The sequence below is a fragment of the Colletes latitarsis genome, chromosome 11 (assembly GCF_051014445.1).
Source record: "Colletes latitarsis isolate SP2378_abdomen chromosome 11, iyColLati1, whole genome shotgun sequence".
In the NCBI taxonomy this organism is placed as follows: domain Eukaryota; kingdom Metazoa; phylum Arthropoda; class Insecta; order Hymenoptera; family Colletidae; genus Colletes; species Colletes latitarsis.
The window spans coordinates 19,449,747-19,469,748 of NC_135144.1; the positions used below are offsets into that span (position 1 = coordinate 19,449,747).

The 20,002-nt window shown below is 42.4% G+C and overlaps 2 protein-coding genes across 2 annotated transcripts; one reads left to right on the plus strand and one right to left on the minus strand.

Annotated features, from left to right (window-relative positions):
- Positions 1-111: 111 nt before the first annotated feature.
- Positions 112-1,480, minus strand: LOC143348337 (dynactin subunit 5-like). Its single transcript, XM_076778427.1, has 4 exons — positions 1,228-1,480; positions 971-1,158; positions 718-829; positions 112-627 (listed from the first exon to the last, which is right to left on the minus strand). Exons 1-4 carry the CDS (start codon positions 1,273-1,275, stop codon positions 427-429), a joined length of 549 nt encoding a protein of 182 aa, XP_076634542.1. The 5' UTR covers positions 1,276-1,480; the 3' UTR covers positions 112-426.
- Positions 1,481-2,166: 686 nt separating this feature from the next.
- Positions 2,167-11,855, plus strand: LOC143347419 (protein PTHB1-like). The gene is made up of 12 exons (XM_076776555.1): positions 2,167-2,441; positions 2,566-2,654; positions 2,736-3,000; positions 3,145-3,413; positions 3,838-3,968; positions 5,500-5,677; positions 5,850-6,098; positions 6,388-6,627; positions 8,052-8,344; positions 9,259-9,429; positions 9,489-9,626; positions 10,057-11,855. Exons 1-12 carry the CDS (start codon positions 2,167-2,169, stop codon positions 10,294-10,296), a joined length of 2,538 nt encoding a protein of 845 aa, XP_076632670.1. The 3' UTR covers positions 10,297-11,855.
- Positions 11,856-20,002: the final 8,147 nt, after the last annotated feature.

Sequence of the window (20,002 nt, forward strand, 5' to 3'; positions counted from 1 at the left end):
GCTTTAATATCTGCACCACTTGTTTTCAAATTTTTCAAAAGATCTGATGCCCCCACTATTAAAAAGAAAAGTTTGTAGAATGAAAATGGTTGTTAAATATATTTTTGCAAATTAGAAATTAAAATGTCTTTTATTAACCTTGCTCCGGTCTTCGGTAGATTTTTGTCTTAACGCATGAAGATCTTAAATGTACAGTTGAATCGAGGAACGAAGCAGGGTTAACTAGGGAATTCTGCCATCTGCAGAGTGCTTTGTACTGTTCCATTAAAAGAACATCTGTAAATGTTTCACATTTTTGGTAATTGCATGGAGTTATAGAATATGGTCTAAAAAATTATTTTCAATTGTTGCATAATACGTTAGTTTTGCCAAGTTTAAAGTTTTCAGAGCGAATAAATAACTTAATTCAATATATGTTTAAGTAAGCTAATCCATTTCGCACAACAGAAAATGCTCATAATAATTCTTTGTAAATTCTAGCATAAGGTCAAGCGTACAATCGGGTAAATCTTCCACGCATCTCGCAGGACTACCGGCGACTCGAGTGAAAGAGGGAAGTATTGTTTCTGGTGGAACCACAGCCCCATCCTCGATGTAACAACAGTCCTTCAAGATGCACCTCCTTCCCTGCACAGTTCAACACAAGCTTGACTCTTAGAAATGTTACTTGCTGTTACTTACGATAGATTCGAATAAAATATTTCTGGTTATACGTACAATTACTGCATCCTTTCCTATGTATACATAGGATCCAACGATAGCAGCGTTTACCACTGCTCGTTCCCCCACAAATACGTTGTTCCCCATTGACAAGGGAAAGAAGGCAATACTAAAGAAACAAAAAATTTGGTTATGCGATGCCTGTTAATCCTTCCAGTACAGTGGCTAGCTCAATTAACAATTTATTAATGCCTATGGTCTACATAACACACTCAGCACTACAATTGTACGTGATTCGAAAGTTACTAACCCTTTGCTAAACTTTTTGAAGGGTGGTCTTATGATTGCGTTTTTACTAATAATACAGTAACGTCCCATTCTAACGTTGGCCAAGTCACCTCTAATAATAGCATGGGACTGTACGATTACTTTTCCGTGCAAAACGATATTCTGCGAACCGCATAAAACGGTGTGCCTACTAACTTTGTTTCCGGACGCCTGAAACGTTAAAATCAAAAGAGGTTAGGTTGACGTTTGTTTACCAATACACGGTTCTCTTCTACTTACCGTCTCGACGTATTCCGCCTTGTTATGATACATGTCTTCAATTTCCATCTTGATTCGAGATCACAAACACTTGATACAAACCAATACAAATGTCACAAACTTAGTTAAAATATACGAACAACGGTAAAGAAATTTCAAGACGGTTGGTCACCGTCTTCTCTCATCGCATATCGCATTGCACTGAACGTAATAGACCAGTGGTTCTTAACTTTCTTTTTCTACGAACATCTCACACACTTGAGTGAAATTCACGGGAGTCCGTAGACCACAAATTAAGAATCACTGCAGTAGACTGAACATACACGCCATCTGTCTTCGAGTGACACGAATTACGAAGCCCGCGGCGGCAAGATTGATTTAAACTTCGAGATATCGGAACGCGTTCGAAATGCTTCAACGAAAACAAAATGTCTGGCGACAGATAGACTCAGACTACTTATTACAAGATGAATTACATACTTATTTATTACAATATTATGTATACTTGTACATGTACGTTGCAACTTAGCAATTTCTCTTCGAGTTTCTAAAAGAACACGAAAGTAAGAATAACAACTTCTTTTATTTAATTAAAAATTTCATTAAAGTACCAATTTTTGTCAGGGAAAAAGAAATCAATATTCAATTTGAATGAATTAAATAAAAACTAGAGTATTTACTGGCATAGCCAGTAAAGAAAAAATTGGTTTAAAAGCACAAACATCTATCCCAATTGAAATTCAGTATAGCAAAAATCATACTATCAAATCAAAATGGACGTGTTTCAGCCGACCTAGCCATTGTGCTGCAAAGAGTTAAAAATGGCGGTACATGTCCAATGTGTTCAAGTCGCGGTACCATGGCAACCAGTCGTCTAGGAAGTTGGATACCAGCAAGACAACGCAAAGGGAAGTCGGTTTCCACGGTGGTGTCTCGATCGTGAATAAATCGCATTCGGCGATGTCGTTGTTCAAGACGAAAGAATGGTGGCGAACGGTGTGCGGGGCGAACGAAGTTTTCGACGGGCATAGCTTACTGGTAGCGCCATTGTTTGGCGAAGACAAGAAGGATATACTCGTGGTGGGCAGTCACGACGGTTACCTGAGAATGTACAGTCCCTCCTCGCAATGGTTAGAAAACGATAAATGCCCGAGTAATTACAAGTCCACGGACTCGATGATCGAGACTCGAATCGGTGACTGTATCGTTGACGTCAAAGTGGGAAAATTTGTATCGTGAGTATGTAACTTGAAGCATACCTAATTTGGAGAAACGTTATTTGAAATATTGTTCGAAGGAAAATTTTCTCTACTTCGATTCGGTGCGTAAACAAATCATAAATCGATTTGTTTGTTGCAGAGGCTCGCAGGATCTTCGACTGGCGGTACTGACGCCCGCGAAATTGATCGTCTACAACGTGAGTCTGAAGGATGAATCCATGGAATATGGTTCGGTTTTAGACTTCCCTCAAAAGGTTATCGAAGTAAAAAGAATTTGCTTGTTTCAAATATTTTTTTTCATTCCAACAGGAGACCGCTGCGACCTGGCAGTCGCTTACGAGCATTCGTTGCCGCGATTCCCAGCGTCTCTGACGTCTGGGCCATTTGGCGGCGTCCGTGGCAGGGAATTTCTATGCGTACAGTGCTTAGACGGTACGCTTCTCTTCTATGAGCAAGAGATGTTCGCGTTTAGTCAGGTTCTCCGAAATCGATTGCTACCAGAGCCGATCATCTATATTTCGAGGAACGATCTGTTCGTCACCGCGAGCACTCGTTGGTTCATCGAGTGTTACAGGCACGTGAGTCCTTCTGCCATTTGGCACGTCACGGATAAAAATTATACCGTAAATTATTAGGGCAAAGTATTCAAAGTAACATTCTTTCGAAAGAATTTTTTCACCAGACTCTGTCTATGTTTTCTATCGTTCGGATCGTCTAGGTACCAAACAATGGCGGAGTCTGCCAGGAGTAGAGACGAATCCAACGACGCTGACCAGCGCCCTGGCGTCGAGACTCTCGAACCAGACTGGAGCTACAACATCGGCGAGGCCATCCTCGACATCCAAGCTGTCACCTTGAGCAGCTTCGAGGTTGGAATCATAGCGTTGGGAGAGAAGCATCTGTACTGTCTAAAAGACAACTGCTCGTCTGTCAAGTACGCCAAGAGGCTCGAATACAAGCCCCTCTGCTTTCGAGCTTACGTTATCGGTAATTTGTCACAGCCGCCATATTGGTTGTTTGCTCGTTCAAATCGCGCGCGCCATTTGCATTCGGTAGTACTTTTCAGGTCGTCGCGAAGAGTCGATAGATATTTTCTAGCGAAATAAAAAATAGTTTTGGTAATAGGGTCACTGGAGTTGCGTCCGTACAAAATTTAAAATTTGTTTGCATTTTCGAGATCGTCCGTTATTGGATCGCTCGTTTCGAGTCTACGCGGTCACCTAATAGGGGTTAAACGAGTGTTTCCGATAACAGGGGCCTTATTTATGTTGTCCGCTAATATCGATCAAGAGTAAAACGTTCTTTCAAGTCCCGTTCGCGTGGACGATCGATGGCTAACGACTCGACGACGCGTTTAAGTAGTTTTAATAGGCTGGAGAACGGCCGCGCTAATTGACCGCGGTACTTTCAGAGCCGGACGGGAAGTTGATGGTGCTCGTAATTGCCGACACGAGCACTCTCATGATTTACGAGGGCACCACGCTCAAGTGGTCGGCGCAGTTGCCTTTTGCTCCGGTCACCGTCGCGAGGGCTCAGCTTCAGGTAAGTTTGCCTGCCATCCTATCCCTTTTCGTCCAAGTGGATACTTCCTTCTTTCGCCAGCCAGCCATTTCTGGCGAACTAACATAGTCGAAAAACATCTAACGTTCGGTGTTCACTCGAGAATTTTACTCGTTAGAGTTAGAAGCTTCAGCGCGAGCAAAGGGAAGAATTGGAAAAGTTTCTTCGTCGCTTCTAAAATCGAGTTCTTCGTGTCTAAACTCGGATCATTTGCTCGAAAGGCAACTACGCTATTAAACGATGAGCAGAGAAGTACAAATTCATAAATTCGAAAACAAGCCCGCGGGCGGACTGTTGTTCAAATATTCTACAATCACTAATCTATCTAGAATTATTAATCTTTCGGTTATAAATAAATGTTGGCCTGCACGACCTATCCATCCGTTAGAAAATGATTCGTTCGAGAACTGTCTGGCTAAAATAGGACGGTGCATTATCCAACATAAATCATATGCGACGTACATCTAATGGAACTTCTCCCAATAAATCGTGGGATCGATTATTCAAGAAATTGACATAAGATTGACCTGTTGATCGCTCGTCGAAGGAAACAGATTCGATTACATTATCGTCAATTATCTCTGATCGTAAATTTATATTGCATTGTTCCTGACGATTTGATCTGAGAATAGCGCAGATCAAGATTTCCAGATGCAAAAAATAACTCAAGAAGAAGGTCGAACGGGGCAATCGTTTCTATGAAAATTTATCGTTGCTTTTGTTCCTGATCGACCGATGATGTGGGCTCCGCGTGTTACGATACCTTCGAGGTTAGGTTTAAAAGGAGCCTCTGGCTATACTTTGTCTTTACGCAATATTGTTTTGTAATATGCATGCATTGTACGCAAGCTTTACTTATTTGCATATCAAAGATGATTAATAATAATAGTAGTGATACACGCATTTATTCTTTTACTTAACGACTGTATTTATCGAGTAAAAACAAAATACTAAAATGTAGAAGTATACTAAACAGAATGAACAGGATAAAAAGCACTTAATCGACAAACCGTATCGATGGAAATAAAATAAATTTCTGAGATCAAGGTCGCACAGAGGCCACAGTATGTTCGAACAAAAGCGTTTTGAGCACCTACAATGGTACAGCAAAAGGTAGAGTACAAGGATACGCAACACGAAGAAGGACAAACGTCGTTGGCAATTATCGTCCCGACTTTATCTTTTCGTTATCGTTGCGCACAGCAACCAACAAGGTTGCCATTGTTGTCCTTCCGGAAGATAGAGTAACTGTCGGTTCATTAATTGCCTCGATAGGGTAGCTGTTCCAGCAATCGGACATTTACGGGAAAATAAATATTCCGTTCCTCAGAAAATAATCAAAGCAATGGTTGTAATCTTTTTTAAATATCGTCTTTCGCACTTCGCTAACTCCAAAGGGGATTCCCCCAGTTGGGAGGGATAGAAATGTTCAACTTACGACAACTATCCTATCGAGAAGCATAGTCTACGTCGATACGGAAGCGTACAATTGACGATCGTCGAATGGTTTCAGCATTTGCAGGGTGCAATCGTTGTTCTGTCGGAGGACGGTCGCCTGGAGGCTTGTTACCTGGGCGTGGAACCAGGATTGTTCATCGCGCCGCCGCTTCATCCGAGGGGGTACGATTACGCAGCCGCGGAGCAACAGCTCGGAGAGCTACGAGCCCTCTTGAAGAAGAGCAAAACCTCAGGTGAAACTCGAAACGTGACATTTTTTATTGTCGATAAAACCAGGTTAAGAACGATCGTTTTGTCAAGTTCCGTGGAGTCCACCTATGACAGTCGTGGCGTATAATTTTTATACACACTATGAGTAGACGAACGATGATAAAAATGAAAGTGAACGATCGAAATGTTGAGCAGACGAACGAACCAGCGACGCCACGGTGGACGCTGAGCTGATAGTCTCGATGAACGTTTCGCCGGATTTGGAGGGTAACATTCTACCTGGAAACGACGATGTTTCGGACGACGACTCCGATGGACGGCCATTCGCGTGCAGAGTCACCATAGAACTGTCCTCGTACGCTACGCTGCACGACGTCCAGATCTGTGTTTGCGTGTATCAACCCCTGGTCGCGACCCAGGATTTTTTCGTCGTCCCGTATCTCTGTAAGCCTCAAACTTTAACACTTTGACTGCCACGTCATCCACGTACGGGTCACAGGATATTTCACCGTGGAACCAAAATGTTAAAGCAAATTTTGAACAGAATTCATGAATTTTAGCAAGGCGATGAAAATAAATATTAAGCCAAATATGAATTTACGTAGTTTACAATTATTGTGGTCTCATAAAAAATTCTATGGTTTTGATCTGGCAGTTATAGCGTTAAATCCGATCTGTGGCAGTGTCCAATTATACAGGGTGTTCTGTAGCTCTTCGAGGCACGAAATTTTAGGCGAACGACACACGTTGGAGACGGTGATTTACGAGAACGGAGACCTGCCGCCGATATCCTCGGAGATCGAGGTGGTCGTGACTTATCGAACGGACTCTGGCAGCTTGCGGACAGTTCGAAAAATCGGCCAGGTGCCGTTGAAGATGATGCTGAAGAGCAGCCCGCCCGAGAATGCCACCACCTTCACGACCGTCGTCAAACGCAACGAACCACTCGTCGGCTTCACCCAGCTGTTTCCTGGTAATTCAAACTACTGACACAAAGTTCCAGAAGATTCTACAGAGTTCTATTCCATTCGACTAAACTTGGACTTAAACGTCATCGAGATTGCCATTAACCCCTTCCCGTACTTTAACAAGTCTGATTCGTGATGAAGATTTCGGCCCAAACATGAGTATCACGAGCCAGGCTCGCGGACAGCAAATCACAATCGCGATTGAGTTTTAGCTCCTATCAGTATGCTACAAGAGTTGGTCACGATTCTTATAATCTCTAATACAAAACAGTTTCGCATCAGTCTGATCTGTTTATCGCGCGTTGACGCCTACCGTTTGGGCCCAGATTTCGTTAAACTAAATGCCCCGGGAAGTGGTTAATCAGTTTAGTGACCCCGAAAACTATGGAGTCGATAACAATGTCGATTGTTTTCAATTATTTGTCATCTCCACCCCCACCTCTAGGCGTGTTGGAAGTGTCTTGTCTCCATAGTATTTTTGTTCAGATAGTAAGTCGTATATGTATCAAGTTTCAAGGTATATTTTTCTATAAAAATTATAGTATTTCATTTAAAAAAACAAAGTAGACCTTCAAATCTTCGAAATGCTTTCACCTATAAAAAAGACAAATGCACTAGGTAATGTATCCTTTCAAACCGTGCAACTTTTTTGTACAAAATTTTGTTGAGCAACGCATACTTTGGAAGTTATAGAGGTACAAGTTGCATAGACCACTTTGTATGTATGCATATAGATGTACGAAATAAAAGATGGCACCTGTAGCTACCTATGTGAACCGAAGGGTTAAACCGCCGAACCATCATGGTTCCTTTTAGTTATTTTTTCGGGGCACGGATGGGGGAGGAGCAAGCACGAACGACCCCCTACCGTTCTCCTCTGTTCCTTCCGACGGGCTTTCGCCTTTGAAAATTATGGTCCGGGATACCTTACGATCGGAATCGGGACGTTTGAGACGGTCGGGGCCACCTAATACGATAATCGTAGCTCGAAGAGGCCCGTGATCACTCGTCGCAACCATGCTCTTCTTTTTACGGACGTTCGCGGCGCACCTGGCCGATTCCTAACCGTGTAATTTATGGACACGGCGAGAACGCTCGTCGAGTATTTCGTTAACTCAATCGGGATCCGGGAAGGGCACGTTCGGCCGATTTTGTAATTGAAACATCGGTCGTAACATAAATAAATTCGGTTCTTTTTCTATTTATTAACCCTTTAACGCGTTCACTGTCGGATCAGAACCGTATAATATTCTGCAAGACTAAAATTATGATTTTAGACCGTTGTAAAGTACACAACTTAAAATTTGTTTCGGTACTTATTTTCGTAACCTTGCTATTTTGTTCGCGTTTCGTTTTCTTGTAGCTCTGAGGATCTTGAAAGTATGCTGTTGCAATTTTGTATTGCTTTTTCTTTGCTATTCTTTTTCAGAATTCACCGGGGATCAGCTTCAGAGACAAAGGCAGAATTGGAACGCGTTGGGTTTGAGACACGCGAAAAACGGCCATGCTGTTACGATTGTTTCCGGCAACGCGACCAATCGATATCGGGTGCAATCGAACGACGGATTGTCGACGACCTTGGTGGTTCAACAGCTGATCAACAGACTGAAAGATAAAACGACTGGGAACCACTCGGCGGCCATCGGCCAGAATCACATTCAGTTGGTGCACTCACGAATAGAGGCTCATTTTCTCGCTCGTCGAGAAATCGATAGGATAACGGTGACTGGATAACTCTCTTTCTCTCTCTCTCTCTCTCTTCCCTGTTCCATTTCCGTTGAGTCGAAACGCTTCTATTTATAGAAAATAAAGGCTTCTACGTGGTAATTCAAGCATTCTTCAGACAGGTTGGGTCATTCGAGACAGGTCACACCAGACACGGGCTGAATTTCATTCGATTAACATACAGGGTATCCCATTTAAATCGACTATCGATGACACCTAACCGTGTTCCAATCTTTTTATTTTGGATTTATATTGGGACAAATCCTACAAAGTATAAATAAATAATTCATGTTCTTTGTCTTAGGGAAGAAGCCAAGTGTCGTTAACCAACCACAGTTACTCTTAACATACTTAAGTCTTTTATAACCTTTTATGAACATGGTCTTACATTACCATAGAAGGTTCTTGACTAGGCTATATTTATCATACTAAGAAAAATCTGTTCAATTATACATCTATGTTTCGAACATCAACCTTAACGTTTTCGAAGAGGATGCAAAGAATTTAGAAACAGTCTAGTTTGTACATAATGTCGTTTACACAAGCGTGCATTTATATAAGGGATTCAAAAATATATCGAACCGTTCTTCAGGACGAATTCTTCGTTTCGATACGAACCAAAAAGTCCTTTTTCACTTTACAATCCGATACTTCGTTATCGAAATATAAGCGATTAAAGTTTTTGCGCGGACGAGTGCAGGAATGGCTGCACGATCAGCTGACTGGAATACAAATGGCGCCAAAGGTTACGTCAGTAAACTTTAACTGCCCATATCTTTGTAACGAAGCTTCGGAATGCAAAATGTCAAAGGACTTTTCGATTCCTTTTTGCACGAGGAATCGATCTCTTATATCTATTTCGATCCTGAGCCGTGGAGTAATATTCTGAACTTCTTCGTTCTCGTTGCCAGAACGAAATCGGGCTGCTGACAGTGCAATTAAGAAACATCGAAAGGAAGATGCTGCGAGCCGTGAGAGAAAGAAACAGTAAATCGTTACCGGACACCGGATTGCCATTCCTTTTCGACTCCACTTATCGTACGACCTTGGACTGTCTCGAAGCCCTCGTCAAAGCTAGAATGGTGAGTCCAAGACCCAGCGAACGAAAAGTGGAACGTCGATAACACGTTGCCGGTTGCAGGAACGAGACCGAACAGGACACGAGCTTTGGTGCAGTCTGAGGTTGTTGCTGCTGTTGCTGCGGCTTAACGCGAACGAAGAGAAATACGCCACGCTGGAGGCAGCGATTGGCTTCCGGCCACGACCGTGCGATCAGCTGGTAAGTACAGTACTATCTATCAGGTTGTCACGATTTCTGTGCATCGGGTTGTCGCAAGGTCGATCCCTGTTATTTTCTAGAACTACTTGTAGGAGGCACAGTCAATTTACAGTCTGTCGAATAGAATGGTGTTCGTTCCTCAGTCTTGTAACTTTATTTATATATTTATGATACTATGTTCGTAGCTTAAGTCTAGCTATTTAAATCCGAAATACCCTGAAATGGATAACAAATGAATCAAGAAATATTAGTAAATGATTTATAAACGAATTTCGAATTGTACGGAAGGTTCGAAAATATACTTTCACATATTTCGTGATCCCCCCCTCCCGCCTTCAAATATGACTTCTGGTAACGCCCCTGCACACCTGTTGAGGATGCCCTGCTCTACTCAGTGCCCGCCCTAACGATGTTTGCCATTTCTCGTTAGGACTGGGAAGAAATCGCTGACGCGACGCTGACGACTCTCCTCAGATCCGTTTCGAAGAAGCCGACGATCACGGAGTCGAAGCCTCTGACGTGGAACACGGTCACGCCGATCGTGTCGACCAAGGAGCTGGCGAAGTTGAAGAAACGTTTGGTTCACGCGATCGAACGGCTCGATGAATCCAGGGGATCCGACATCGCGGAGATCGAACCCAGCGACGGCAACGACCTTACCTCCGTTTAGGCTAGACGCACACTATCGACATTCCGTCGCTTAAACCGTTCAAAGGGGGATATGCCTCAACGAGGCCCACGAAAGAAAGAATTCAACTATTGAATAGAAAAGAAATGTTCGAAAGTAACGTGAATCCGATCGAGAAATTTTTGTGACACGCGCTTCGTTCTCCATACAGTCTTTTACTTATTTTCTCAATACAATTTGAAAATAGCTACGTACTAAAGAACACCGTTGGATTTAATAAAAAATCAAAAAGCTTTAGAGTTTGTTAGAAGTTGTTAAACGAGAATGGATTTTTTTGGAAATATCGTTTTGAGTACTTTAGGTAAGGGGTTAATCCTTGACGAATAATGACAAAGTCTTGTAGCCTCGATCGCGTAAAATGTCGGGCGTAATCGAGGTGGGCAGTCGCGCGCGCATCGATCGACGATCGACGATCGACGCGGTAACTTTTACGTAAGTACGCGTGTCGTTCGACGCCAGGATAATTTTATTCTGCGATCCACGATCCGCGATCTGCGGCGTGCCGAGACGCGCGGCTCGAATCGCCGCGGTGATTCATTCTGGCGCCGCGATTCTGCTTTTCCGAGGTTAATTAATAGGAGGAACGCGGCCCGAGAGATCTGTCTTTGACTCGGGGCCAACAACAGTGCGCGCTTTGTTTCAACATTTTCTTGTACTCGCGCTCCGTGGCCCGTTCCAGATAATAATAAATAATTCAATTGTAATAATTACAGTTGTAGCTGCAACAGTAACGATATTTATTATTATTATTGTTACTAGCCACAATTCTGTGTCAATACAGAAAAAATGTACTACCGCGTTTTGAATTATTTCAAAGGATTCGTACCTAATTTCACTACGCTAAGTATTAGTTGTTTTCATTATTGTTGGGACTGCATATATTTTATTGCTGTTGTTAGATATCGTCATGTTTTCATTGTTTTCTTCGATGTCTGTCTGCGTTTGACGTTGTTTCTTGTCTCGCGTTATTAGTGGGAGAACGCTTTAGTACAAAATGTATAATACGAAGGTCTAAATGCAAAAATAGAGCGACATTAGTCTTCGATGTGAAGCACGCAGCAAAAATGATAGATGTTTGATTTCGTGTGCGGAATCGCAGAAAAGATCGATAGCGTCGTTATACTCGTTGCTCGGTGTGTTCGTATGATTAATAATGCGCGTAAAATACCGCACTCGATAAAAAGTGCCGAGAGATTTTCGAGGTCGTGCCTCTCGAGTAGTGACTACAAATCGATCACGACGTAGACTCGATGAATTTTTTTGTATTAGAAATATTCGAATCGCTTTCGTGATCGAAACATTCGGCGAATATTATTTTAATATACCGTTCTCACAGATGACAATAACGATGTTACGTAGTAATTCTAAGAAAACTAATTTTATTTTATTCTAACCATTTAGGAACAGACAAATTTGCCCCTCCATGAAACTAGAAAATTCCGTGTGGTACAAGCTTATATTTCTTATACGTATCAAAATATGTCTATAAAAATGTCTTTTCAATTTATATACAAGTAATACTTGTAAAAGGTGAAAGCTTGTTGTTTCCTCTTAAGATAAGAATTATTCCATTATTTATCAATTATTATTCAAACAATAAGCGCCTAAGTCTGTAATCTACCATCCTGCAAAAGTAGGTTAAAATCGGAGAGAGACAGGTTGAGTTTTTCCCTTATCAGTGCATCGCCCACTAGAAAGTTTTGCTGTCGATAGCGACTGTCTGAGTAAAACTCTCAAGTGGACACATAGAATTACTTTCATTCTCAATGTGCTGACTATTTATAAAAACTATTTTTTGTATACAAAACAAGTCTAATTGTTGCTGATAAATTATTACATCATTTACTGAACTGTATTTATAGGGATCATATACCGAGTATGGAATATTTATATTTTACACTAAAGTTCGAACATTTGTAGTTCAATATCAAATGTAGGTTGCTTAAAACAGATGTAACAAGGCATACATAGATGCCGTATGCAAAAAGAGATCGGTAAGTCCTTTACCATTTTCTAATCCGAGGTTCTGTTATCGAAATATAAGCGGTTAAAGTTTTTGCGCGCGCGAACATATGGATATGTGCTTTGCGCGTGGACGTGCTGCCGCGCGATCAGCTGATTGTGATATAAATAGCCTGCGTCGGGAGTCGCATCAGTGAACTTCAACTGCTTATATCTCGGTGACGATGCCTCAGATTGTAAAATGGCAAAGGACATTCCGATTTCATTTCGTACGAGGAATCGATCCTGAGGAAAGGTCCCACGTTTATATAAACCATAAACGTTTTATTCAGTCTGATTTTCTTTTATTAATTTCTCACTCGCAACAAAGACTCATCAATTTTTCCTATTCGATGGAGTAATGTTCAAATTTCTAATTATATTAAAATTCGTTTAATTTTCTTTTCTCAGAGCGAATACTCTTGCTCTGCAAGATATTCCATAAATATTTCCACTTAGAAGGGAATACGCGTCCCGAAACAACGTTCGCTAATTCCGACAAACTTTTATATTTTCGAATCGACGAGGCGGTCAAATTTTAGATATCAAAAATAGCGTGGCAGCTATTATTACGATCAAGGACAGGAATAACGTAATCGCGTGGGAAACGTAGGAACGATTGTTCGGTTCCTGAAATTTACTTTATTCTTAAAATATGTTCCTATAAATATAAATCCCTACCGAAGATCGGTGCTTCTCCGGAACAGAGTAGAAATTCCCGTCTTAGCGACGAAAAAAAAAATCTGAATTCAAATATTCAAGATTGAGAAATGTCATTGAACTAATTATTAGATAGAATATTGTTTGGTAGCGGGTAATTTCGGTGTCTAAAATTGATCGGTGGTCCCGATCGCGTGGACAAGGTCTCGATGGAAAAATCGCGAGACGGCTTCTCAGGGTGTATTCCTCTGCGAAACGGCAACGTCTCCTGCGGCTGGCAGCGAGCTCGAGCGTTTTATCGCTGTTCGCGGAGCTTTTGTCCGAGGCCGATTCGAGGAACGCGCGTTCGTCGTCGGAAGCGGCGCGTTAGAGGAAATACCGCATCCTCGATGAGGCATCGAGTGACAAATGGACGCGCGAATCCTCTCTGCCGTTACCCCCTCGCCGCCTCGCCCCCCCTCGTCCGCGTTCGTCGGTGAAACCGAGGTCCGCGTTCTTCTCCTATCCCGCGCGCTCTCGCCCCCTTTGATCGTCTTTCCGCTTCTCCTTCGGCCTGTTCTTCGGCCAGCAAGGGGACACGCGCGCGATCGGCGCGTCGGTTGAACGTGGATTACGCGGAAACTCGCTGGTGGCTTTGTAATCGTCCTTCCCGGAAGAAAGAACGATCCGACGCCGGGAACGATCAAGCCTGATTCTTGCCAGCGCTCAAAGGACGCGACACGACGGGGGGAAAAAAATTTCTATCGTTGTGTAACGTGCACACGCGCGATGCGGTGAACTATGAGCACGCAAAAATCGGAGAACCTGACCGTTATCGCCAGGGACCGTGAGCAACGGCCATCTTGGAAATTTATACGACACGAATCGAGGACGATAATCGTAAAGTCGAAAGAAATGTATTTCCAAGACTCTCGAACCGAAGTAATTTTTCTAAAAACCAAATACAGAATTAATTCGACGAAACGATGAAACTATTTTTGAAAATTCTATTCTTTCTGCTTCTTTTTCTAGCGCGATGGTATCATTTGGACTTGATATATCTATCGAATAGGGGTGCATCTGTTTCTTATCTTTGAGTGTTATGTCTGGTCTGTTGGGTGTAATTGTTTGATCTGTGTGTATCCTGCGGTTCCACAAGACATTTTATTCTTTGTTTTCAAGTAATATCTCAGGTGCGTTGTTTGCAATACGGTTGTTTACTTTTGTACGAGGTTCGAGCATCGTTTCTACTTTTCATTGTGAATATTATTTTCGTCGTGTTTTAAATTTAATAAACACGCCTTATTTTTAGTTTTCTTTTCCGAGCAGCGCTTTCTTCGACGTTTCAACTGTTTTATTGCAGTCTTCGTCAAAATATACACACGTATAAAAAGAATCGGATAGAGAGAAGAGAATTAGAGAATAAAAAATCGAAAAGCACAGAAAATAAATGTTTTAAATATTTTTTTCAGGAATCATAATGCTATTCTTTCAAAATTAGTAAAGTCAATCCTCTAATGTATTGATGCGAGAAAGAAAGATGAATTTTCCAAGGAATTGCGAGTCGTGTTGGGTCAGACGTTTCAGTCAGCCTTCGCCAGGACATATTCCCCTTATAATCATGGTACCATATTCTCCTGCGTCAAACCTGCTACACCGATTTATTTAAAAAATACTCAGTACGAAACAAAATATTTTAATACTAGTTTTGTAATATACTTTAAATGCGTTTTATTTTAAATAAATAGACGCGTTAGAATTGTTATTATTTAGAAAGGAAAGGGGCCCGCGAGCTCGACCAAATTGCCGAGAGAGGTCCCTGGAAAAAAGATAAAGAACCACTGCTCTAAACAATCAATCCCAGGACACTTGATAGCTACGTGACATCGAGTCACTAGCCATCGTCCAGGCCCACCCGCGAGGGCGCATAGTTTATGCCAAGGCCCCATTCAGTCCTCGGCCCAGTCATAAATTCTCCGAAAGCGAAACAACGTTGGGCTATCTGCCTTCAAAACAATCTTAAAACACGTTGATGCGACGGTATAAATAAAAATAAATAATTATATCCAGCGTCCTATCATTTTGTTCTGGACTGTACCACCTCGGAACGAAAATCTTATTTCTCCCTGCAATACATATTATATTAGATCGTCCCATAAGTTCTCAGATCGTCGAAGATAAAGTTCGTAACTTATTATACTTCAGATAGTTGGTACAAATTTCAATCACAGGTGTCCGATTATTGGGACACGGTATTAATTTTTAGTTCATCGAAGGATATTAATGTAGAAATAAGATATTGCAGAAACGACAGGAAAAAAAATCATCGATAAAAACGATTATTTTAATTCATATTTGGGGGGGGGGGGAGGTAGAACTAAGGTTAGAAGAAGTTAAATATAAGTCAATGGCAAACGAACTAGTATTAATAGAACGACTATTCATCTATTATGACGTTCAGGTCGTGGTGGATCTAAAAAACTACAAAGATTCCCGGAATCGTTCGTTCTTGGGAATTTCGTGTCTCTTTCGAGACGCAGATTCGAACGCTCATCGTAGACGTACGTATCTAGGCTGCCCTCGAATAGCTCCGGAGAATTCCAACGTGCATTTTATTGCTCTTCGTTTGGAAAACATAACCCAAAAGTACGTTTACGTATCGCGGTACGAACTTCTCGGACGACATAATATTTGCAGAGGTGAGAATTCGCACATGTAGCGGGGTTTCCAACAAGACCGATCGAACTTTGGGTCGAAATAATATGAAACCCACAGAAGACAGTCCGGTGCTCGTTACTTTATCTTCGTGCTACTTTATGGAAGTACAATATCGTTCGACCAACCATCAATTTTCAACAGCTGTGTATCTTTTCGCGATGCGGTTCGAAAAACAAATATGCCGGCCATGATGATCATAAGTTCCAATCGCTCTTATAGGAAAACTCTCATAGTAAGAAATGAGGCTTAAGAGAAATTACTCGTCAAATTAATTTTAGGAAAATAAAGATTGGGAGTTACAGCACGTTAGTTCCTGAAATGCGTGATAAATCGTGATGCGGTTCGAAAAACAAATATGATGACCATGATGATTATAAATTCCAATCGCTCATGTAGGAAAACTCTGATTGACTGGTCAAGATTAAGAGAAGTATAGCGTTAACTCCCGAAATGGCGTAATGCAACCGGTGGCTATTTTTAGGTTTTTCGTATTGTAATCTCTCGAGTGAGAAGTCCAGTGACCAACGTCTTTCTTTACGAACGGAGTCTACGTGATTGCTGGTACTGTTCCAGGGAAGAGACCCGGGCGGGAAGGAAACGATTCTCCGTTGGTTGGGGACCCGGGGAACCGTTCTCGCGTCTCTTCGAACGGCCGCCATTGCCTCCGGAAGCAATTGATTGCGAGCGCCGCTAATTAGTTTACCATGCCCGATAAAGGCTGCCTCTTTGCCTCGGCTACTAAATAGGAACGCACGCTCGATTCGTGTCCCTCCGTCGCTCCTCATCCCCCCTCGCGGTCCAACGTTTCCCGACCTCTCCCGCGCGTCTGCTGGGCTAAGGCAGGATACGTCGTTTCCGGAAACGCGATCAAGATTACGCACGAACCGTACGCCGCAACCTTCTTCCTTTTACGCTCGAGATTGCGTTCCTCCGCTCGTGGATCGGCCTCGAAAACACGCCGCGGAAAAAGAGCAACGTTCCCTTCGACGAAATTTGGATTAACGGTGCAAAAAATATAAATAAAATTCCATCGAATTCACGCGTCGCTCCGTTTAATTTCGCCGTTCCATGCCACGCTAAATTTACCCTTGAACCGCTTAATTATTCCAGCATCATCCTCCGCGGTACCACTTGAACTACTTTGCCCATCTACTGAACCGCGTTACACTACGCGATCTACTTTCACAATTGACGTTGGTCGATCGCGTCAAGAAAAACCTTGGTCGCTTTGGTCGAGCTTTTATGCTTTTTATTGCTGAGAAGAAACTCTTTCGCCGTATATAAAAATATATTTAGAATACGTTCTTTAGTTTCTAGGGACTCTGGTGAAACTTATAACCTTCTGATTCTAATGATTACCAGCTAATATCACTAGTATAAGAGTCTGCGAATACTCTTAATATCGCCGCGCCAACTTCAACAAAGACGACCGATACCCTTATAATTAGGCCGCGTTCTCGAATGGTCTCGAACCTTCGAGAAGATGTCAGAAGTGGGAGATTCTCACCCTTTTGTTTCAGAGGACACGAAACCCAGATTCGATCTAGACACCTAACCAGTAACGTCTAAATACATTTATTATCGTCAACCTGTGCTTGAAAGAGTACATTTTAAAATTGTTTCGACCAAGGAGTTCTTTCGTCAAGGGCTACCAGACGAGTCTAGCGAAACAACGATAGTTTTGTGCTTCCTATGGTGGAAGGCTAAAAGGTTCGAAGGTGACCCGGTGATTGGAGGATTCTACGACACCGGAGGAAAAAGTTGCGCTCTGTAATATCGCGCTGCCCGGGGGCCAGCAGCCGTGGACGTCGAGGGGCACCGGTTTTTGGTTATCGTGGCCAGGCAATATTTCGGTAGAGGGATGCTTCTTGTCGGCGCGCATGATTTAAAAGCGGACCACCTTGCTAAATTCTCCATCTCCGGGACCACCAATGGAGCCCTTTTCGGGGAGGACTAAGTCACCGTGAGAGCGGTAATCGGGGATAACGAGCCAGGGGAACAGGGGGCCAGAGGCGCGCGCGGTTAGAATCCTCTCAGGACTCTCGTTCCGACCAATTACCTCTCTCCTCGACTCCTACCCTAAATACCTATTGCCTCTCTTCTTCGGAGGTCGATATCCGACCGACACTGGCCCGATCGGACCGTCGAACCCCTGGGAATCGCTCTGCGTTTTCGACTTTTCGTCTACCTGACGAACATTCTTCGCGGTAACAACGTCCTCTTCACGCGAACTCGCTTTCGTTCCACCCTAATTGTCGATCTCGAACCACATTTCAACATTAACATTCTTCTATAAACATTCTTTAAATTCCTACATAGATCGACGCTTTAATTTTATTTTATATTCGATCGGGAAATACCGCTGTGCTCATAGTAATTGCGTGCAACCTAAATCAGCGATCAACGTTTCGACAAATTTATTCGTCGTATTAAAATAAAAAACCGGAATGCAACCACGAGAACACTACGTGGAAGCAGGTTGAAAGGAAGAGGTTCGGTTAATAAGGATGTTTTACAACCTAACCCAACTGAATCCTTAACTTATAATCTAACTTAAACATCAGATAAACGAAAGAATGCTATTGTATACGAAGATGAGACGAATGATGAAGCGATAGAATATCATGGGAAATGGGAAAGAATAAAACAACGAACTGCATATTTAAGAGAAGTGGAGGAATCTGTGGAACGTGTATCGAGTGGGAAAGAGTTAACCCTCGAATACAACATAGGGGTCTAGTGGATTCCTGTCTATCTTCTCGTGGTTACGTCTTTCATAAATAATGACATTCGAGTTCCTTCGCTAGGGAGAATGTTTATGGTGTCAATATTATGGCACGATATCTCCTATCCAATTAACAAAATTTATTGGTTAATAACTTACGAGACATTAGATTTCTTCTCGCCTTCTTGGAAGCTAAAGTATAGACTCTATGTTTTTCTTATTTAGTTCTCTAGAATCCATTGACAAATTTTAGCTATTAAACACTGGGACATCCTGTATTCGTTAGACAGTATAATTCCTCTCGCATAGACCCTCAGTTAGGGTCCGAATGGGGACAATTTGGGTAGAGCAGACATTATTTCACGAGCCTCGTGACTCGCCTTTGACGTTGCCGATAGATCGAAAGGCAGCAGAGAAATTTAAAAGCCATCGTGTTTTCGTGACAACACAAACGCACGATACTATGACAAGACGAACGGATCAAACTTTTTATATTTGTAAACAATGTCAACTGGCCCAGAAACGAAAATCCAGACCAAATAAAAAATGATCCAATCAGGTCTGTCCATTTGACTGTCAACTCGTAGCCGTCGATCAGCTGCGAATACCATGGAAAAAAACGCCAGCGAGAGAACAGTTCGCGGTGAAGGGTATTCGTTCGTGTTGTCGAAAAAAGGAACGTGAAAAAAACAGAGCTCGTCTTAACGGATCCATAAATCATCTGTAAGTGCCGACGGTCGGAGGACTCGACGACTTCATAGATCGACGAAAATCGTTAAACCCGCAAACGAGGGTCGCAGAGATGAACGGACAGATAGTCAAGACTCGCGCTAATGACTGGCTTCCGCGACCCTCGCAAAATTTACAGCCTGTCCATCGCTCGAGCTTGTGCCCCAGACTGAGCGGCGAGTACAGTATTGCCTAATACGTTGGTTCCCAACCTGACCCCCCAACGGGGTCGCTAAAGATCTTCTGAACGATTATTTTTACAGGAAACTTGATCGCAAAAATTTGTATAGAAAACTGGATAGCGCAGGGCCTGAAGATGACAGTTCCAAAAAATTTATATGGGAAAAAGATGGATAATATCGGTCTCTAAATGTGTTCCATCGATTTTTGAGAGGATTATAATTTTTTTAGACGCGATCCAGTTGTCTCCAAGTGAAAAGACTAAGGTGTCGATTCGTCGAAAATAGTATCGCAATAGTTCTCGTTTCGGATAGAACGCAACCGTCTCGTTTCGTGGATTTGACCGCAAGATCGTCCGGGAACGTCTGTTCAACGTTTTCGACTCGTTTATTTTGCCAGTTCAAACAAATTCCGCGGTCCATCCCATAAGGTTTACGGCGCGCACCTGGAACGTTTCCCTCGCGATCGGCGTGGTTTCTCTCCGACGAACCTTAGATTCGATTAAATTGAATTTATTTAACGGACAATAAAACTCTGTAACACGAAACGAAAAGAAAAAAAAAATAAATTATTAAGAAGCAGTCTCGACGAGAACGATCCTTGTGTATATTCTATCTACTATCGATTTTATAAACATATCGAAACTTTCGTAAGAAATTCTATCATAGTTCGTTTTGTTTTTTGTAGTTTTCCAAA